General features: G+C 38.8%; 1 protein-coding gene across 1 annotated transcript in view; it reads right to left on the bottom strand.

The window, feature by feature from the left end:
* Positions 1-23,725, bottom strand: part of LOC136866143 (RUN and FYVE domain-containing protein 2) — a 172,489-nt gene that overhangs the window by 45,743 nt on the left and 103,021 nt on the right. The window contains exons 6-7 of the mRNA XM_067142845.2: positions 19,308-19,587; positions 10,331-10,471 (exon numbers count right to left, since the gene is read on the bottom strand). Of these exons, the coding sequence (XP_066998946.1) occupies positions 10,331-10,471; positions 19,308-19,587 (421 nt within the window). The remainder of the gene's footprint in view (positions 1-10,330; positions 10,472-19,307; positions 19,588-23,725) is intronic.

The following is a 23,725-nucleotide window of genomic DNA, read 5'->3' as shown; positions in this document are numbered from 1 at the left end:
AGTACGTAAAGTTTACGCCAGATGTCGCACAATGATGCTTAAGCGATTCATAGTTTGTGTTGCAAAGGTTGCCAGTATGAATCTCGAAGATCGCCGAGGTCGACCGATTCAGCACTAGGATGTAAATGCACCAAGATAAAGTGTGCGGACAGTACAGTGCAGTCAGTGGTTTAATTAATATTAACCAGCATGGTTTTGTCCAGAAACGCTCAACTACCACCAATTTTGCTGTGTACTCCCACTTCATATCTAGTGCTCTGGACAATTGCAAGCAGGTTGATGCCGTGTACACAGACTTTTCCAAGGCTTTCAACTCTGCAGCATAATGCTCTTCTGACTAAGTTGTCAGCATATGACATTCATGGAAGCTTGCTTGAATGGTTTAAACGCTATCTTTACGACAGGAGGTATCTGCTATCACAAATCCATTCAAGCAACTACATGCTCTATGCTGATGACCTTAGAATCTACAGGGTGATTGAAAAGATGAGTGACTGAATTGTTACAGTCTGATATAAATAATATTAGTGACTGGTGCAAAAAGTGGCATTTAACCCTAAATAGTTCAAAGTGCAATGCAATATCCTTCACGAGAAAATTGCAAGTTAATGTATTCAATTAATATATAAAGGATCAAGAAGTAAAGCGTTTTAATAAAATTAACAATCTTGGTGTTATTTTTAGTAATCAAAATGGTCTATCTTTCAATGAGCATGTGTTAAATATCGTTAACAAGGCATTTAAAATGTTAGGCTTCCTCGAAAGAAACTGCAAGAGTTTTAAATCTGTTGTCCCATTGAAAACCCTGCATTTCTCACTTATACAATCTAATCTAGAATACTGCTCTGAAGTGTGGATCCCCTCACAGCAATACTTAGTTAATGCCTTGGAGTGAGTACAGATCCGATTCTCGAAATGGATCAGTAAAAAGTGTTTGGGTATCAAGCTGTTGTCGACAGATTATGATTTGTTTTGTGCAAACATGTGTATTGAGTCTCTTAGGACTAGTTGCAGGTATGTCAATGCACGTTTCATACACAAATGTATCAGCAATTTCCTTGACTGTCCCAATTTACTCCAGTTGCTACCAATTCATATTCCTTCCCGCAATACCCGACAGGCTGTCACCTTTCACTTATCCAGGTGCAGAACGGAATCACACAGGAACTCTTGATTTATGCATGCCCTAAGATTCCCGAACGAAATTAGTGGGATAGTGGATATATTTCACTCGTCAGCTAGTGAAATTCGCAGACATCTTATGGACACTTCATAGACAGAGTGTTCCTTGTATCTTGTTCTGCACATTTGGTAACTGAAAGTTATACTTTCTTCCTTCAGTCATTTCAAATGTATAAACATTTTTTTTTGCTATTTGCTTTACGTCACACCGACACAGACAGGTCTTATGGCGACGATGGAATAGGATAGGCCTAGGAACTGGAAGGAAGCGGCCGTGGCCTTAATTAAGGTACAGCCCCGGCATTTGCCTGGTGTGAAAATGGGAAACCACGGAAAACCATCTTCAGGGCTGCCGACAGTGGGGCTCGAACCCACTATCTCCCGATTACTGGATACTGGCCGCACTTAAGCGACTGCAGCTATCGAGCTCGGTAAATGTATAAACACTTTTCTGTTTTCATGTCTTTCTTTTTTCTTCTTTACGTTTTCTGTGTATATGTATATATTATATACTACTTAGTTATAATTATTAGTAGTAGTAAGTGCTGTTAATATTGTTATTATTTGAATGTATTATATCATCTGTAATTGGAGAATTAATAACTCTGTTGATGATAAATAAACAAATCAAATCCTTCAAAGAAGTGTGAGAAAGATGCAAGTAAATACGGCATGTCACTCGGCTCCATGCTCTCAAAACGAAATTCAACCTTTCCTCACAGTGTTTTAGAGGTTGATGACATCATACAATGTTTTGTCTGCATTTTACCTCATGAAAAAAGTTTGCATAACATTTCACGGGCCCAAATAATTGCTCTAACAGCACAATGACCCATGAATCTGTTGTTTATAGCAAAAATAACTTTTCATGCTTTTTTTGTATAATTGATTTTTTGATTTGTACACATCTTGAAAATATAAACACCCAGTAAGATTAGAATAACACGGGTCATCAATAAATGTAAGACTACCTATTGTCACACGTTTTCTCATCTCTTCAAAATATTTCAAAATAATAATGCACTGACTGTGATAAGCCAGTACAGTGAAACCTCGTTAGTATGTTCCTCATTAACAAGTTTTCCTGCTTAGCATGTCGTAAATTTGAAGTCCCGATGCCCATCGTATTAAATCTGTATAAAAATTACCTCACTTAACACATGACGATTTTTTGCCTTTACTACTTAGTACGATCATATATTCCCCAAACTTGAAAATGTTCTTTGTCATCCCTTGTGTACGGAATTTGATTTCTAACAGAGATAACAGCCCTCGTCCCGGGTCAGTCAGAGAAAGTTATGTGATAAGAGGAAATGACATTGAATTGCATCTTCGAGGGGCAAGCTGTTAGCTTAGGTAAAGCTGAGTTTAGCATCATTGATTAGCAGCAAAGACTACACTAGAAAAAGACAGGACAATGCTAAGTTAAAGCACAGTAACAGATTCCACTACAGCTAGGAGCGATGAATTTAGTTTTCACGCTTTTTTTTTTTCAAAGCTGCCCTGTTGACATACATGGCTTTTGGCTGGGAGTCATCCGAAATTATGCATCATGGAAGTTACCGCCACAAAATGTGTTAATGGAAGTGTAACTCTAGCAACCTGCAGCTATTGGTGGGTGGTCATGTCCGAGAGATGTATCTATGATCATTTGATTTTCTCAAAGGGAAAAGTGGTTTATTTCTTGTTCTATGTTCTTTGTTCCATGGAAAGGTCTTTGTTGTTAGTGAGATTGTTGAATAACCTAGTGCGCTTGATTGTGCTTGTAGCCTATTTTGTATTCCAATCAGAAGTTAGAAATGTATTTTATTCAAAATCATTCTTTCCAACTTCGGAAACTTTCCTTGGTGCACTCGTTTTCTTTTTCTGTTTCTATTTTGCTTATATGCATTTTCAGTTTTGTCTCGGTTGCCCACAACAGTGTTCAAAATGGAAGGTGCTAGTTTTAAAGTTTGCACCAACTCTATGCGCTTAAGATGCGATTCCTATCTACATGAAGGATTTTAATTTTTTCTTCAATAGTGAGTGGTTTCACGACCCTCTTCTTATCCATAGCTAGGCTATTGCAAGACAGATACCATATGTACCACGCTATTGAACTTCTCACGATTATCCTATTAGTCCATAAGTAGGCTGTCACGCGACAAATAATCACTTCTTTTTACCACACAACACAATAAATTGAAGGTAATGCCAGTAACTGTTCTTGTGATAAGATGATTTAAATCAGTGTGGTACAACTGAAGTTAGAATAAGTCTATAGTACAGCAATAGTAGATCTTCGACAGGTCATTTGTGGGCACCATTAAGTAATAAGGCTTTCATATACTTTAGGCCTATCCCATTAAAAAGTTATGTAAAGACATAGGCAATGGTAAAGCGGTGTACCATTAATACAAAAATACAAACTGCTAGTTTAACAGTTGGCACATTTCTTTTTTATTATTCACCGGCGAGTCTGGCTGAACCAATGCCGAGTAGTGTCGAAGTTTTGTGTTTGAGATAGCAGCCAAAGGCTCTTAATCGCGTATGGCGAGTATAACCTCGTGAGAATTCATGCTCGAACAAAGTGACCAGAAAACAGTGTTTAATTACCCACTGGTCAGAAACCTAAGGCTTCAACTAACAATTTATTATACAATTGTTTTAGGGTGAAAGTGATCTGCTATATTATGTAGGGACTGTAGCTACTTCTATGAGCCCAAGGGCAAAAGAATGTCATATCTGTTCTTCCATGTTTTTCACATCTTTTACTAGTCTCTCGTTACTTTAACAGGCTCCAGTAGAGAACTATTGATATTTGTTCTCTCGATTTTTTTACACTTTTTAGTGCTCTCCTTTATCTCCTGAAACCCTACACATACAATGTAAAATGTACTAATGTGTAAAGTGATACCATCTCCCTGTTGGATAGTTCTTAATGGGATATTTGATAGTACGTTTTACCGCTTAACACAATTTTTTAGTCATCCCCTGCAGAAACGTACTAACGAGGTTTCACTGAATATATATTTTGAATTATTATTTAAAATTTAATTAATTAATTTTTAAGGAATGTAGGTAAGTCTACCTAACACAATGTATAAGGTACAGTTAGTAGACAAGGAGTGGAAAGAAGAGAAGTTGTTGAAGACAGGTTGACTAATGTTTTAAGGTGAAGAAAATTGAGAGCCAAGCGGTCTAGTCTGGGGGAGTGTTCAGGAGAAGTATCGATGAGGAATAGGTATGAGTCACTGCAGGTAGAGCAGCATATGGAACATGAGTAACAGAAAAGAGTTACACAGGAGGGAGCAGGTAAGAAAAAAGGGAAAGGTAGGCAAGGCAAACAGAGCAGAGGATGGGAAGACAGAGGTGGAACAGATCATGAGAGGAAGAAAAGGAATGAGGAAGTAGGTACATCTTTTGTGTACAGACGTGGAAAGGGTGACGTTGATGGAGAATGACTTGATAAGATAATCAGCAATGTGGGGAATGACACAAAGGAATGGGATTGTACCAGGTGATCTCATTTTACCAAACGTTAATTGGGAAGGCAATGTGAACGATAGAAACCACGACCAAGAAATGGTAAATACAGTAATCTGCCAAATTATTATACTCACTGGTAGGTACTGCATTTTTTAAACGTCCATATGTTGTTCAAGGAATAATTGAGAGGGATCAACGAGTTAGCTTTAAGTAACCAACTTTTATCTCACACAAAGATTATACTGCCATACTGGATGCTGCACCAGAACATGAGGCAATATCTGTTACAGCTTTCGCACAGAATCAGGAATCAATAAACTCGACCATATTAATGGTCTATATTGGTCTGTACTGGCTACTTACAGTGATAAATTTTCTGCACTGAAAAAGAAAAGAAAAAAAAGAAGATATAGTAAACAGTTTTTGACTGATTGATTATGCAGATTCTTTATTTCCTGTTTTTTTTTTTTTCAGTGCAGCAAGTTTATCACTAGAATCAAGAAATTAATGTCTGGGACTGTCCACCAAATTCTCCTGACTTCAACGCAACAGAAGAAAAATTAAAACAGCAGGAGTTATTGCTAACTAGAATATGCTCATAGAAAGAGTAAATGAGGCTTGGAAAAGCCCAGGAACTGACAAGAATGTACATTTAAAGTGACTGCAGATAAGACTGACTTCACGAAGTACTAATACTGTAATTTCTTCAATTTGAAGAAAACTGGTGATTATCATAGTGTTTTTGCCTAGGAAATTTATTGCAAAACATACAATACTAGCTGATGTACCCGTGCTTCGCTACGGGATTCTCAGAAAGACTGACTTGGTGGTTGTCCTAACTGAATTCAACATAGGTCAATACAAAAACCTCAATACGAATGTAGCGATTGAAAGCAATGTTATCATATAAAATACTCGATCAAATGAAAAACCGCACACTTTCTCACTTTCAACGAACAGTACTACGGTACCGATCTAAGAGTCCGAAGTTCCAGAGCTGGAATAACCAGGTCGCAGACTGCCGTGAACACTCCTATGTCATTATTCCGTTAAATATGCACACTACTCATTCCAATCAGTGCCTCAGAATAGGGAGTGAATAGCTCGAATACTATGATGAACCAGTGTGTTACGTACCAGATATATCATAAAATGTATGAACCAGAGGAATGGCATGCAAAAGAAGAAAGTTATCTTACTCCCCAGCTACTTCCCATCAATATACAGGCAGGCTGTTACAGTCGGTACGACCAGGCGTGTTGCCCGTGTGGTTAGGGGCGCGCAGCTGTGAGCTTGCATCCGGGAGATAGTGGATTCGAACCCCAATGCCGGCAACCCTGAAGATGGTATTTCGTGGTTTCCCATTTTCACACCAGTCCACCAGGCTGTACCTTAAGCCAAGGCCGCTTCCTTCACACCACTATTCATTTCCTATCCCATCGTCACCATAAGACCTACCTGTGTCGGTGCGACGTCAAGCAAATTAAAAAAACCTCGGTACGCTGCAGTAATCCTATCTATCGGGGATGAGAGGAAACAGAAGACAAAAAGCACATCACAACAAAAAATGGTCAATGTAATGTTATTGTTGATAAAGTTTATGAGCTTTTTATATTGCAGGCCTTCACATTAGTTTTCTTTCAACTCTGTGATATTAGGGTGTCTTGCAAAATTATTTATATCGTAGACTGTAGTTCCTTATTCTCAGAATTTACATACCGATTTTCACTAAATTCTGTTTACCCATTTTCTCATGACTTGGCGCTGATATGGACTTAGTAACAAACATCCAAATTCATGAATATCTCTGATTACATGCGGTACGGTAACAATGTATAAGACATAAGTGATCGGAAATTTAATAACTTCTTACATAACTACTACTAACTTACGACACAACTTATGTTAGTTATGTAGTATTTATCGATACGACCACTAATAACATAAATAACTTATTTGAGAATTACATTTCAGGCCTTTCCCTAAACTACCATTTCACTCAACGTGAATAAAATAATTTGTAGCCTAGATTGCAGTGGTTCATCACCCGACATTACATACCGATTTTCATTAAATTCCCTTCAGCCGTTTTCTATTGATGCGTGTACAGACAGACCGACAGACAAACAGAAATTACGGAAAGGTAATAACGCATTTCCTTGTTACTGTGGACATGACAGATACAAAAATATCATTCATTTCAAATTCTCATCAATGCAGAGGCAAAACACTTATTTTATATATAGATTACATTTCAGTCCTTCCCCTAAACTACCATTCCACTCAGTGCGAATAACATTATTGATAGCCTAGATTATAGGGACCTATTTCATGACTTTGCATACCAATTTTCGTGAAAATACGACCACAAATAAAATAAATATTTGACAATTAAATTTTAGGCCTTCCCCTAAACTACCATTTCTCTCAGCGTGTATAGCCTATATTGTAGCGAATTATTTCCCATCTTTGTCTAGTGATTTTCATTAAGACACGACCACTAATAACAAATATTTGAGAATAAAATTTCAGTCCTTTCCCTAAACTACCATTTCACTCAGCGTGATTAAAATAATTTATAGCCTAGATTGTAGCGGTCGATCACCCGACTTTACATTCCGATTTTCATTAAATTCTCCTCAGCCGTTTTCTCGTGATGCGTGTACAGACAGATAAACAGACAGACAGACAGACAGACAGACAGACAGACAGACAGACAGACAGACAGACAGAAATTACGGAAAAGTAAAACGTGCATTTTCTTTTTACTGTGGACATGACCGATACAGAAATACCATTCTTTTCAAATTCTGAGCAATGTACAGACAAAACTCTTATTTTATATATATATAGATTCGTACAACAGAGGAAGTATAATCTTTCGCCAGTCCAGAAAATTCAGAAAATATCTTGTTCTCCTTATGAGTGTAATAATTTGGCAGACAATTGTAAGTTAATCTGGGAAGGACAGCTGAATCAAGAAGTGGTGGAACAAACTAAGAGGGAAAAATATTCTAGACATGGTGCTTATAAAAACAGATGAGCTCTACAGAGTGATCAAAAAGCTACTTTTCTTTTTTTGGTAGTTAAAAATAAATGTGATAGAAAGGAAAGTTGTAAAACTAGGACTATTAGGTACTATGGTTGATTAATTCTTCTTCAGGTATAATAATGTTACCATACAGTACCGGTCAAAAGTTTAGGACCACATAAGGAAATCATGATATGTCACCTAAAACCTAAACTTCTGGCACTAGAGCTCTGCCATTTTTTTACTGAGCTCTTACATCTGATAGAATATATACTGCTGATTTCATTCAATTGGGCCAAGTATTGTAGAAGTTATGATTTTTTAACTGTTGGAAGGTCACATCAAAAAATCCCCATTTTCTGAGGTATAATGTATTGTATATTCCAACTGGTTGCAGGTATTGCCATCAAGCCAGCCCTAAAATGGTAGATTTTCCCTTGTTCACTTCATGTTTGGTGTACGGCTTGCTTGCTACCTACCCACGTCTAACCTGTCGCATCTAGTAGTTCCACTTTTACTCAACAGATGGCATCCAAGCACAGATTTCTGGCTTGTGGGATTTCTCCGTGAGATTATTTTGTTGTCAGCAGTGCATAGTGACAGGAATTTGTAACTTTTATTCTGTGTACAATGGGAAAAAAAAAGTGTGTTAGACAGTGTCAAGTGGCAAATTATAGGCATGTTTAAATGCGGCAAGTCTCACAGAGAGATAGCAGAAGACTTAAATATTAGTAAGACGTGTGTTACTAACACAGTACGGAAATACCAACAGCTAGGCGCTGTGAATGACTTGCCGCGCAGCGGACGGCCGAGAACAACAACTCCGCGCCAAGATCGATCCATTATCATGATTTCTTAAGGCAAATCGCCGTGCTAATGTTCCTGCTATTTTGAGGCAATTCACGGACATTTCTGGTCATCGTGTGTCCCGTCGAACTGTATCAAGACGTCTGCAAGAACAAGGACTAGATTCATATTCTCCGTTGAAGAAACCTTTCCTAACGAGACGGACTAGAAGAAACTGGTGTCGTTCAAAGAAAAACTGGGATATGAATCACTGGGGTAAAGTGCTGTTCAGCGATGAATCGCGCTTTCAGCTATTTTCATCACGCAAACTCAAGGTTCGTCGTACACGAACTGAAAAATTCCTACCAGAATGTTTAGCCCCAGCAGTGCAAGGAGGAGGGGGAGCTGTCATGGTATGGGGCTGCATGTCAGCTGCGGGTACCGGTATTCTCCGTTTCGTTGATGGGACTATGGATTCCACGGAGTATATTTCTACACTCCAAGATAATATGCTGCCCTCTGCTAAAAAGCTCCATGGTGATTATTATGTGTATCAGCAGGACAATGCACCATACCACAAGTCGCACCTAACACTTTCGTGGTTCGAGGAAAAATAAATTCCTGTTCTGCCCTGGCCATCTCGAAGCCCGGACCTCAGTCCAATTGAAAACTTATGGAACATTATTGGACTTCGAATTGCTGCCTTCCAACCTAAAAATGTGACTGAACTTCGCCAGAGAATCTCCATGAGCTGGAACGAGATAACGAGTGAGCAATGCCGGAAATTAGTCAGCACCATGCCATACAGTGTTCGTGAGTGTCTTAAACAGGCTGGAGGTCCTACTCATTACTAGGTACCGTGAAAAAGCACTTTCTTATATACTGAAGTTGTCTTGTAACGAAATTATGATGGTTTTTTTTTTTTTTTTTTTTTTGCTAGGGGCTTTACGTCGCACCGACACAGATAGGTCTTATGGCGACGATGGGATAGGAAAGGCCTAGGAGTTGGAAGGAAGCGGCCGTGGCCTTAATTAAGGTACAGCCCCAGCATTTGCCTGGTGTGAAAATGGGAAACCACGGAAAACCATCTTCAGGGCTGCCGATAGTGGGATTCGAACCTACTATCTCCCGGATGCAAGCTCACAGCCGCGCGCCTCTACGCGCACGGCCAACTCGCCCGGTAAATTATGATGTTATGTATGGTGAAAATAAAATTTGTGCCATTTTATAGGGGGGTCTTAAACTTTTGACCGGTATTGTATGTTTCTTTCAGGTAGTTTATAAATTTTATTTACTCAAAGTTAGTTTCGGCAGCTGAAGAGCCTAACAGTTATAAAAATGAAATAAAAAATTAAAAACAATTGTCATGGATCTTAGTTAATGAAAGAAGGCAGTCATTTAACAAGAAGTTTCTGAAATAGACATTTAGACCTTCAGCATATTCTCAGGACCCTTTTGGATAACAGAGGAAGAGAAGACCCTGCTTATCAACTGGAAAGGATGAAAACAATTAGACTGAATCACTGAAATGTATGTTTGCAAATGGAAAAGTCTGAAGAGACTCAGAAGAGATTTTAGATTTGTTCTTATAAAATATCTTGGAACCAACAAATTTTCAAAAAGTAATTGCACCCATACTTCCTCCATAACATAGTATGTTATTAACATTATTAATCAATGATTAATGAATGATACACTCTTTTGTTCAGTGTAAATAACAATTTGGGCAATTGTTAGGATCAAGTTTGTGATAATGATTCACAAAACAAGTCCATTCAATAGAAATTCATATGACTAATTATAAGACAACTAGACTCCTGCAAAGATTAAATGGTTATCTTCCCACTATAGTATACATCTTACCTGTAACTTCTTATACATTTCCAAATTGATAAGTTTTATATCATCCAGCTGGCGGCGCAGTGAGACAATTGTATCCTGTTTCTCATGAATATCCTTCTCCAGTAATTTCATTGCTACTTCCATTTCTGCTTTCAGACTGATCTGTACAAACATAATATACCATGTGAACACATTAATACTAAGATTATAATAAATTTAGGACTCATGACAACCATGAAAAATTCTAAAAGAAAATTGAAATGTGTGATAAGTAACAGTCCATGAACACTAATAAATTATGAAGAAAGCTTGATACTTGCAAACTCCATCTTACCACATGACAGATGAGTTTGCCTGCTAGCCTCCTTAGATAGTTTACCAATTATTCAATGCAAGGAGAATGGCGGGATGCTGCCTTTGATATCAGACCTGGTCTTTTTTTTCCTAATGTGACTAAAGTAAAAGAAACATATTGCAAGCATTCTGGAGGCAGGGTAATAATGCCACAATCATGTGAAAATCTAAACAGATATTGAGCAATCAGAATATTATGTTGTGGACTGCTCAGGAGAGACTATATTGTACTGGTAGTTTATGAAACATTAATGTGGCTGCTATGAAATTTGGCACAAATGCAGAGTGGTTACATTAACCCTGATACAAATCATAAAATGACTTTCACTACCTGACCAAAAGCAAGGGACATGTGGCATTACTGGGCTATCCTCTAGATGGAGATGATCACACTTGTTCTATCAAGCTAAACATCAAGGTCAGTGACCTCAAACACTTTTACTCATACGTTATAATAAAATTATGTTATCTTTTAGAAGTTGGTTTAATGACTAAAGGTTATAAGAGAGGGTTGTACAAATATTTTCACATAGGAATTCAGTAACAATCCAGAAGCAAATTAGAGTTGTTGTATTAAAATACCCTCTAATGCCTTAGCTGGGATTAATTCTATTATTTTAAGAACAGAAGGAGGAGGATGATGAAAATTTGTCCATCTGCAGAATTCAAACCCATTTCCCTCACTTTCCATTCAGGTATGTTATCTATTTCTGTTTTGATGGTGAATACACAAGAGAGACACGTTCAACACTTTTCATGCTGAACTAGCTTTCTTTGGGCGTCAATGCCAGGAAATTATGACATTTTTTTAACTTAAGAATAGCTTTAGACGATAACATCTCTTGGATGGATAAAGACTGACTGACTACACCAGTAAGTCTATTTCCTCCTATCTCTTCACCTCTACCTACTATACTACAAGTACACATACTCTTCCTGCTCTGAACACATAATGCAAAGAAATGATCACCCAGTATTACAAGGAGTAGAAGTATTTAAAAATAGAACCATGGGTTTAAAGAAAGCATCGTATTTATTCTACAGGGAGTATAATTTAAGACTTCACACTTTTCCTCACAGGCCATGGGAATTCCCCAAGTGAATGCCATATGTCTTGTGTCAAGCTTGGCATGGGCCTGGCGTGATAAGAAAATCTTGACAGCTGACAACAGTTCTCTAGTAACTTTTGGAGTTTTAAGATATATTGTGTGTGAAATTATTACCACGATGGTTAAGTACTCTAAAACACAGAAAATGTTTTTGACTGAGTATTATTTGCACAAGAAGCAAAAACCAGTTAATGGGTGCCTTCAGAAATTCCATACACAGTTTCCCAGTTTTACAATATCATCAAAATGTTACGTGCAATAACTCATTCACAAGTGGTGTCAGCAAAGAAGAACAGCTCACGCAGGAGAGGTTAGAAGATATACAGGCAAAACTGTAAGTCAGTCCGCACAAGTTGCTTCGGAGAGTAGTTCAGGAAATTGGTATTTCACATTCATCAGCACATAATGCAACAAAATTATTACATTTATGATCTTACCGGACTCTTTCAGACCATAAAATACAACCTACAGATTTCATTGCAAGAATAAGATTTTGCAAGTGGCTAATAAATAGTGTCCAGCCCCACAGTCTAGATCCAGCATGCTTGCCTCTCAGCCGGAGGCCCCGGTTCGATTCCCGGCCAGGTCAGGGATTTTTGCCCGGTCTTGAGGGTTGGTTTGAGGTCCACTCAGCCTACACAATTACAACTGAGGATCTATCTGACAGTGAGATGGCAACCCCGGTCTAGAAAATCAAGAACGAGCTAGATGATTCGTCGCACTGACCATGCGTCAACTCGTAATCTGGAGGCCTTCAGGCTGAGCAGCGATCAGTTGGTAGGCCAAGGCCCGTCAGGACTGTAATGCCATGGGGGTTTTGTTTAAAGAATAGTGTCCATGATACCATTCTTTTTATGAGCAACGAAGTATGGTTTCATATGAGTGGATATGTCAATTCACAGAACAACAGGATCTGGGATACAGAGTACCCACACATTTAACAGCCAAGACCTACGTGAAGAATTATCGGTCAGATACTTTCTCAGGACACGACTACTTTGGATCATTAGATTCACAGCATTCTTGAACCATTTTTTGCTGCATGCATAGCTTCTGGAGAAAAAGCTTGAGAAGAGATGCCCTATGTACCCGGTACCTGTTGTGACTGCAAGGAACTCTTGGTTTCAAAGTGCATTTTAATAACCTGAATACATTCAACAAATTGTTGCATTTGCTAAAAGTGAGTAGATTAAAGGGAAATAATTCTGGTGTGGACTTTCTTAGCTCTTATTTTTGCAAAATATCTCAAATTCATGCAGAAGCAGTGTTTTCACATGCATGAACACACAAAATTTTCAGTAGAACTGACTATAAAGTTGGAGATTCTTACTAGCCCATGGCTCACTGTAAAACCAAAGAAACTTATCAAGTTGTAGCAGCTGTTCGGTTTTCATTGACTGCCCCTTATAAATGAAGCAAACAAATAAACTAGTAAATGAAACTGAACTCACCAATATTTACATAAAATGTTGAAAGTTATCTCCTTGAGCCGCAAAGCTTCACGTCTTAAGAGATTTCGAAACACATTTTGCAATTCATGAACAATGATGAAATGCAAAGTGTTCCTAATTTGAATTTTTAATTCTTCTGCAGTTCCAGAATTATTCCTGTAAAGTTTTCCTTGAGAGTTCCCCATAGATAAAATTAGTGTGTGCTTAAATCAGGTGAATGAGGGGTCCATAGGCCTTTCTTGATAATCTGATTAGGATTTCATTGCTGGGGAAGAATTGTGATGTTTCCATTGTTGGCTTTGCCATTTGCTCTCTGGCTCAAAATGGCGGCACCACATTTCGTCCCCTGTGATGATACGGGACAGAAACGCATACTCTTCCTCGTGGTACCGCTGCAGATAATTCAGACTAGATGCCATTCTGTCAATTTTTTGTCCCTCCATCAGTTGATGCGGAACTCACAGCGCGCAAATTTAGAAGAATTGCAAGTAAACTTTGATAATGGCATACATGGAGCCATGGCTAATGCTGACCCCAAAAAAATGCATACCAAGGATAATTGTAATGTTGATTCAGTTGGGATGGGGGATACACCCACCTGGTAGGCTGAGGTTTGAATTCCAGTCAATCCTGGGTTGAGATTTTAATCTCAAAAATCGCATGATGCCAGCAAGGGCAAGGGCATTCGGTTTGAAACCCTGACCAAAACCACAAAACCTGGATGGCTTCAGCAAAAAGCTGAAGAAAGTCTTTTAACACTGATTTAAGTAAGTGATTAAAATATCAGAGCAAATAGGTAATGTAAATGTTTTCTTCTATGGGTGTTTAGAAACCAACTCTCTGTTTCCACAGCAGCTTTATTCAGTTTCTGGAGCTCTTGCAACCATATGTTACCAATCAAGTTTGCTATGTAGCATGTCAACTGGATACGTACAAAGTGTCCGAGAAGTCTCCATACCCCTAGTTTCATATGTTTCATATTATAGTGGAGTACTTACATATAAAAACTATGAATCCAGGGAATCTGTATGTGCACCATCATGCCTAACACAGTGTTCTATCCGTCTCCAAGTCCTCACTGACATCTTGCGGAGCATCTCAGGAGTTATGGAACGAAAGGCTTCCTCCACACTTTGGCGCAATTCTTCATTGGTCGTGTACTGACGTTGAGCCACATAGGACTTGATTATTCCCCATAATGAGTTGTCTGGCGTGGTAAGCTCCGGGCTTTGTGGCGGCCATTTCAATGGGGCTGGAGATGTTGGTGAGCCATGGCCAATCCGGCGGCCTTGAAACTGTTCATCAAGGAACTCGTGCACCTGAATAGCAAAATGTGCTGGAGCCCCATCCTGCTGTAACCACACATGACCCATGATTCCCTTGTCTTGAAGCTGAGGTATTAACCAAGATTGTAACATATGCAAATAAGATTTTCCATTCACATACCCATCAAAAAAGTATGGTCCGCACAAGTGATGTAATGATATCCCAGCCCATACCGTAACATGAGGGGGGTTCCTTTCCAACTCTTGCACATAATGAGGATTTTCTTAGACCAGAAAACCACATTCCTCCTATGTGAACTGCGATATATCGCACATTCATCAGAAAGTAACACTCTTGAGCAAGACACGGTAGTTGGGAATTGTGCCAACAAAGCATGGCAGGCTGCAACTCGTTGCTCCATGTCATTGTCGGATAATTCATTCACATGCATCGGCCTAAATCCTTTCATTTTCAAATCACTTTTAATGAGGTCATGCATTGTTGACCGCGGTACTTGAAGTTCAGCTGCTCTTTTGCGAATGGATTTCAATGGGCGTATGAAACTAGGGGTACGGGTACTTCTCGGACACCCTGTAATATGTTCTCTCCAGCAATCGAGCTTCCTCCAGAGGCACACCTCCAAACAGACGAAAACCACCAGCTAGCAATATCAAGCCACTGCTATTACTCCAGTCTCTACACATTCAGTGGCGTCACAATCTCAAGAGGACATCGATATCATACTCAACGACATCGTTTCTGCCACTGGTACCAATGTTGATCTCCTAAGCCAGGCTATCCATTGAAGATCGTAAGTTGGGATCATCGACCTTCTCAAGCATGAATTTTGCTTTCATGAATGCTTCACTAGTATTCTTGACAAATTCATAGGTGCATCCTTCTTTTTCTTGCATTTGCTGAATAGAGTAACTAAGGATGCTGCTTCGCATTTAATTTCTTCTGTAGTTGAAACAGACTATAAATGCTTGTGCTTTTCAGATTCCATGTTTTGTGCAGGAATCTCTTCACTGCCACGATACAGTTAGACCCCATGTCTTGCACACGACTGTTTGTGTATCGTTAGCACACAGGCCCTTATTAGTGAACTCCATCTTATGATCTTTAGCCGTTACAGATGGTTTCGGCATTTTCATTAACTGATGTTACCACGTAAGTTTTTTTGGGATTTAATTTTTACATATATGTGTAAGTGAATGCATAGGTAATCAAAACGTCCAAATCATAAATCAGTATGAGCTCAGACATCAGGAGCCCTTGAGGCCAAGGTCACGCCTTATGGCGAACACCAGCGAAGTCGCACATGTAATGTTCGGGAACTCGAGCACCAAGCAACGAAGGAAATAGAGCGAAGCATATAATCAAAACAAACAACAAGACTTCAGCAGAGTTCGCGCATGAATTATCTGGACCTGTGCCCTGGAGGTATATCGTGGTAGGTACAAGTGAATAGGAAAAGAAGGGAAGTAAAAACACCTCAAACCACAAGGTTCAAACCACATGATGTATTGATAACATGACCAAAGAGAAAACATAATACAGCCAAGTAATACTGAGAATAGTAAAAATGAAGTTACAAAATTAGTTTTCGTTTTTACAAAACACAAGCGAAAAATCACAAAGCTCATGAGACTCATCAAGAGTAACTCGATTATGAGAATATGACTAGAATTTTCAGAAGCGTAATAGTAACACAAAGAACTTTAAAAAAGAGGGGGGATCATTTAGACTGTAACTAGACCAACATTTGAATACTTGAAGAATACACTCCTGGAATAATAAGTAGTTTCGACACAAAATAGATTCATATTATCAGGGTTAAAGAAGGGAAATAGCAGTAATCCTAAACGTTTAAAGAGAAAAAAAAAAAAGGTACGACGAATCGCACACCAAATACCTATTGTTTGGAATAAGTATAGGCCACTTTTTACAAATCGAAGCACATGAATTTTAAAAAAAAAGGAAAAGAAAAAAAGGACCGGGAATGGGAAAAGTGTTGTTGTGAATTGCAAGGATGAAAGGAGGGAAATATCAAGCTGCTGTCTCTGTTTCTTTGAAATCACATGCACACAGGACGTGCAGAAAGTTAGTGACCGAGAAAGATGTTCGTCCACACAAGTCCTCGCACAAGTATCACAAATACTGAAGGGTAGAAAAAGTCTATCTGAAACTGTATGAAGTACCCAGCATGGGCCAAAGTTCGAAAAGATAATGTAAGTTAAGGCGTAAGAAGCCAAATTTACTTTAAGAAATCAGAATAAATGATTGTAAGTCTGCTCACCCTGCACAGTGATGAAGTGTAGTCACGTAGAAGGAAATTATAATTTAAGAAATCACCAAGGGCCAGCCGTGCGAAGAGATGCCTGCTCCCGCCGCTTACATTAACAGAGAATGCCTGACTGGTATTTCAATGGATGCAGCGAGTTTATATACCGTAGCAAAGCGAGGCCGAGAACATGCTGGAAGCAGGTGACGTAATTGAGTACAGAGCAGGCAGCAGGAATAGTAGGCAGTTGCAGATGAGGCGAGTTAGGAGACGGAGGACAGTGATGCCAGTAGAAATGTTCATAGCAGCAAGGCGACGAAGTAGGCAGAAGGTAAGACGACAGATGAACATAATAGCGTAATTTTGGGAGCCCGTAACACTGGTTAATCTCTAATCAAGGAAATACATAATACTTTTATACGGGTTAATCTCTAATCAAGAAAATAGGCCTACATAATACTTTTTAACTCCAAAGAGTATAATCTCTGTGCTAACCTTCTATAATCCACGGTTATCAGCCAATGAACATAAAAATGGCAGGTGGGCAGTTCATTTTGTATACTTCACATGATACTATGAAACCTAAAAACATGATCAAAGAACCTACAAACATGAAAGAGTCATGTTATAGCCTATAATTTGGAAATATACACTGACTAACAGAGCAAATGCAACACCAAGAAGGAGTGGTCAGAACTTTATGTCAATTGCAGGGTAGACTGACGTCACTGAGGTATGCTCATGATGTGAAATGCGCCACTGTGCTGCGCACGTAGCGAACGATAAATGGGACACGGCGTTGGCGAATGGCCCACTTCGTACCGTGATTTCTCAGCCGACAGCCATTGTAGAATGTGTTGTCGTGTGCCACAGGACACGTGTATAGCTAAGAATGCCAGGCCGCCGTCAACGGAGGCATTTCCAGCAGACAGACGACTTTACGAGGGGTATGGTGATCGGGCTGAGAAGGGCAGGTTGGTCGCTTCGTCAAATCGCAGCCGATACCCATAGGGATGTGTCCACGGTGCAGCGCCTGTGGCGAAGATTGTTGGCGCAGGGACATGTGGCACGTGCGAGGGATCCAGGCGCAGCCCGAGTGACGTCAGCACGCGAGGATCGGCGCATCCGCCGCCAAGCGGTGGCAGCCCCGCACGCCACGTCAACCGCCATTCTTCAGCATGTGCAAGACACCCTGGCTGGTCCAATATCGACCAGAACAATTTCCTGTCGATTGGTTGAAGGAGGCCTGCACTCCCGGCGTCCGCTCAGAAGACTACCATTGACTCCACAGCATAGACGTGCACGCCTGGCATGGTGCCGGGCTAGAGCGACTTGGATGAGGGAATGGCGGAACGTCGTGTTCTCCGATGAGTCACGCTTCTGTTCTGTCAGTGATAGTCACCGCAGACGAGTGTGGCGTCGGCGTGGAGAAAGGTCAAATCCGGCAGTAACTGTGGAGCGCCCTACCGCTAGACAACGCGGCATCATGGTTTGGGGCGCTATTGCGTATGATTCCACGTCACCTCTAGTGCGTATTCAAGGCACGTTAAATGCCCACCGCTACGTGCAGCACGTGCTGCGGTCGGTGGCACTCCCGTACCTTCAGGGGCTGCCCAATGCTCTGTTTCAGCAGGATAATGCCTGCCCACACACTGCTCGCATCTTCCAACAGGCTCTACGAGGTGTACAGATGCTTCCGTGGCCAGCGTACTCTCCGGATCTCTCACCAATTGAACACGTGTGGGATCTCATTGGACGCCGTTTGCAAACTCTGCCCCAGACTCGTACGGACGACCAACTGTGGCAAATGGTTGACAGAGAATGGAGAACCATCCCTCAGGACACCATCCGCACTCTTATTGACTCTGTACCTCGACGTGTTTCTGCGTGCATCGCCGCTCGCGGTGGTCCTACATCCTACTGAGTCGATGCCGTGCGCATTGTGTAACCTGCATATCGGTTTGAAATAAACATCAATTATTCGTCCATGCCGTCTCTGTTTTTTCCCCAACTTTCATCCCTTTCGAACCACTCCTTCTTGGTGTTGCATTTGCTCTGTCAGTCAGTGTATATATATTTAAAAATATCATAAAAATCAAATTTTCCCTTCAATTTGTTTTATTCATGTATAAAGTGCAGAATTAGTGTAAAAAATATATTTTACTGCAAATTCAAATTTTGCAGGACTTCCAATAAAAGGATATGATTTGTCATTTGTTTTTTTCATTATGTTTCTTAGAAAATCTGTTTCCCTATATGTTTCTGAAATAGTCAAATAATTTCATTTAAGATACCAAATCTGTATATGAAGTAATATCCACAGCCAACATGAAACATTTGCCGAAAAGCTCACTGTATGACCACAGTGATCTTCAGTGAGATTTGTGTTTAATCATTTCTTCTCCAACAAAACAAAATTGCAACTCATCAACTACCAGCCAACAATGAGTTTATAGAATAATTATACAAAATTAATAATTTTTAAGATTATAACAAAAGATTTCACACTGCTTTAAGACAAACTTGAAACTCACCTGAAGATCCAATTCCTTTTCAGCTTCTTGTCGGTGCTTTTTCTCCTGCTCAAGCAATGTATGCAGATCCTCCAATTCACCTTTCTTTGCTGTTGTAGTTTCCCCTCCTCCCTCATCAGCTCTGCCAGGTGTTGCTTCTGACCCAAGCTGTTTCTTCAACAAAGCATTTTCTTCCTGGAGTGACAAGATATTGTTCTTGGCAATTGCCAAGTCTTCTTTCATTAATGCATTTGTTGTTGTCAATGTCTCTACTTTAGTTTGAAGATTGGTAACAGTAGCACTGAAACACAATATGGTAAATACTATGTCATTAACACAAAGTAAAATTATGAGTGTTCAAAAAAAAAAAACTCAAAATACAAGTATTAAATTATAATAGGCCTTACACAAGTTATTCATTCTTCCCTGGTCCTTGGTATATCAAAATCAGAAAGTTAGCACTGTTTTTTTCTTTTTTTTTTATTCTTCCTCAAATGTTTGAGGTTGAAAAACTGACAAAGAATATCATACAAAAATAATTCAGTAATCTAAGTACAATTTAGAATAAAAGATATACAATAATGCTAATGATAATGTACAGGAGACAATCCTTAGTGACAAAGATATATAGAAGAAGTAAGATAAAAGAAAAATACTTTCAATGATTTAATTAACAAAGTAGTGCACAGAGGAAATGTCTCAAGATCTTGAAGTTTTCAATGTTTGTATGCCCCATATCACAAGGGTCTCATTCGGCACACCAAAGTGCCACAAGTAGGTGACCAATAGTTCATGAATGGTGCCCCTTGCACCAAGCATGAACCCTATGACCTCGATGTACTCAAGGTTATCCTTATTGAAGTAATAGGGAAGGGTTGGTGAATATATCCTCCTTTTATTTTTCCATTAACTTCAGCGGGCTATTACATGTGTGACTCAATTTTGATTGTCATATTGAGAATGAAACAGAACAGAAGACAAATACTATACACGAATCAATAGACTGCAAAGGTATGTGCAAGTTAGGGGTATTATTCAGAAGAATCAAAGCAAGATACATTCAGGGAAACGAAGTGGACCAGGGACCGGTGATAAGGGTATAGGTAGGTGGAAGCCCAGAAAGGATGACAAAATTGTTAGCATTAAACTGTAGAAGTACTGAAAGAAAAAAATAGAGTAGAATTAATTTAACAGATGTATATACACCAGATCCTGAAATAAGAGTTGAATAATTGTTAGGAAGTGATATTATGGATGCAGAAATTCTCACGGAACTGGAGTGTTTATCCTGGAAACAGAATTGGAACAGTAAGGGGGGAGGGGGTAATTCATACTGGTGAAAGAGGAATTTGTAAGCTATGGAAAAGTTAAGGATGAAAAACATGAAATTTTAAGTGTACGGCTCATTTATAGAGTTTTTGGGGTGTACAGACCTGGAAAGGTTGATGCCGACGCTGATGCGGAATTATTTAATAAGATAATCAGTAATGTGGGGAGAGGAACATTATTGTAGCAGGTAATATCAATTTACCAAATGTTAACTGGGAAGGTAATTAAAATGTCAGAAAGCATGACCAACAAATTGTACATAGGTTAATGTGGGTAGGTCAGCTGAATCAAAGTGAGAGAATCAACTAGAGGAGAAAATATTCTTGATATGGTGCTGATAAAACCATATGAACTCTATAGAGAAACTAAAGTGATAGATGTTATAAGGAACTACAAAGCTGTTTTCATCATAGGTAAAAAAAAAATAAGTGCGATAAAAAGAAAGGTTGTAGAACAAGGACTATTAGTCAATAACATAAGGTTGATAAGAGAGGCACAAGGAAGTTTTTAGAAAGTAAATATGTTCAGTGGAAAGTGGTAAATAAAAATGTAAACCAGTATAAGGATGGATTTAAAGCAATTGTTAGTGTGAAAATAAGTAGGTACCTTTAAAGGTGGTAAGGGATTGGAAACAACTATATTATAACAGAGAAAAAGAGATTAAGAAGGAGGTGCAGGTAGTAATGGTTGTGGAAGTAAGGAGAGATTGAAGGAACTGACTAGGAAATAGAATTTATCAAATTCAGCTAAGAATGACATGACGACAAACATAATTAACAGTCAAATGAATGTATGAAAAAAAATTGAAGGATATGTATAAGTACTTCAAGGCAGAAAGAGGTTCAAGGAATGACATTCCAGGTAACATTAATGAACAAGGGGGGTAGTATATGTAACGAGTTACAGAAGGCAGTAGTATTCAGACAGCTGTATGTAGAAATAGTTGGATATAAGGATAATGTCCAGGTAGAGGTAGTTACAAATACTGGTGAAGTACTGAAATTAACCGGTACCTATTATAATAAAGATATTTACAAAAAAAATACAAAAGTCGAAAGCTGGAAAAGCAGCTGGATAAGATTTCTGGAAATATACTAAAAGTAATGGGTTTAGATATAGTGCTGTACCTGAAATATTTATATGATTACTGTTTGCACGAAGGAGCTATATCAAATGAATGGAGAGTTGTTTAGTAGCCCCTGTGTACAAGGCAAAGTGTGATGAAGTAGATAATTACAGGCCAGTTTGACACGTTACATACCAGCTCTGGGGAAATCATTCTATCTGATTATAACACACGTTAGCAAAATTACTGATTCGAGAGAAGGCAGTTTGTGTTTTGAAAAGGTTATTCCAGTGAGGCTCAACTTGTATGATTCCAGCAAGATATAGCATTTACTGTCATACTGGTCTTTGATGGGTTAATGTTTGTATAATTGAGGCAGTAATACTATCAAGTGCAGAAGACTGGCAGAACACCTCAACTAACAATGGTCAGTCAATATGCGACGCTCCCCAGGAAACCATAACTTAAGTCGCTTGACAAAGTTTTATGCTACTAAAGAAAAAAGGCGGAAAGAGCGAGAAATATAGATTTTTAGATTTCCTTTCCTATTTTTTTGCTAGTGGCTTTACGTCGCACCGACATAGACAGGCCTTATGGTGACAATGGGATAGGAAAGGGCTAGGAGTGGGAACAATAGAGTAAAATAATGTATTATTTGGGTCCACCTTTTCAATACAAAATGTAAATAGTTTAAATTACATAAATGATTAGGGACTAGTTTCGACTTAGTAATAGGTCATCGTCAGCCTAAAGCAAAATTTAAACACAAATAACGAAGAAATTAAACAATGTAAAGACACGTGCAGTCTCATAAAAGTACATATCATGTAAGATATTGTGCAGCACTATGATAAAAAAACTAACTCTCTGAAAGATTCATAATAAGTCCAGTGTATATTAAAAAGATGTTATAGATAGGAATCCTTGAGTTGCTGGAATATGCTGGCTCCTTTAAGACAATGGTATACAATTGAAGAACCACTGAGCCGAAGTCACGTCGTTTATTTATGATTAAAGACCAGTGCGCCGTATAGCATTAAAAAGTTGATAGGGATGGAAATCTTTCAGTTGTTGGTCAAGGATTTCAACATATGCTGGCTTCATAAATTTGCTGCTGTATATTCGAAGAACAACTGAGATGAAGTTACGTCGTTTTTTTAACATATTCATAGACGTAAAAACACATAGATGCTGGAAAGGCTGTTGAGTTTTTTGGAACTTGAAGGAAGGTAATTGTTACGCGTGGAGGCTTAAGAATCCAGAGATGTGCTACATTATGTTTAAAAATAGAGATCCATAAAAAGGTCCCGTGCACCGTATAAAAGTAACAAGTTGTAAAAGTAATACTTAAGTTGTTGGTCATGGAAATCGAAAAAGGTTGGTTTTCAAGCGATGCTGCTGTTCATTCAGAGATCAATTGAAATTACAGTACCGTAACATTGTCTTCTCAAGATGTTTATAAACTTGAAAATAATGTCAATGAGAAGTAAGATGCTGGAAGAAAGCTCTTCCGTTTCTAGAATCTTGAAGGACGATAGATGTTACGCGAGGAGGATTAACATATATGGAGTTAAATAAAGGTGGATAGAAAATTGCAGTTCCATGCGGACCATACATTTGACTCTGAATAAATAACAGCAAAGAAAGAAAGAAAGAAAGAAAGAAAGAAAGAAAGAAAGAAAATTGGACAGGTGGAAGAAAATATTTAAATATGTCATAAGGGAATTTACGCGTGTTGTAATAAGCTGAAGAGAGAAATGGGGTAGGTGAGGTTCAAAGGAAATCTTGAGGAGGTCAAGGGAGAAAAAGAACGGAAGGAGAAGAAAAGGGGGAGGGTGAGAGGATATTAAAGTGGGGCTGAGGGATGTGGGAATATGGAAGATTGTTTAAGAAAAGTACTATAAAGAGAATGAAAAATCGGACCTTTAGAATTAGATTTTGATTGTCTGAAAAGCTGAATGAGCAGGTCAAAAAGAATGTTTGATTTTTCTGAAATGTCATTAAGATTGAAGTTTGGATTAAAATATTGGTCTAGATTTATAAA

This window comes from Anabrus simplex, chromosome 3, assembly GCF_040414725.1.
Source record: "Anabrus simplex isolate iqAnaSimp1 chromosome 3, ASM4041472v1, whole genome shotgun sequence".
Taxonomy (NCBI): domain Eukaryota; kingdom Metazoa; phylum Arthropoda; class Insecta; order Orthoptera; family Tettigoniidae; genus Anabrus; species Anabrus simplex.
The sequence above is the reverse complement of the archived record's forward strand: the minus strand, read 5'-3'. Positions and strand labels throughout refer to the sequence as shown.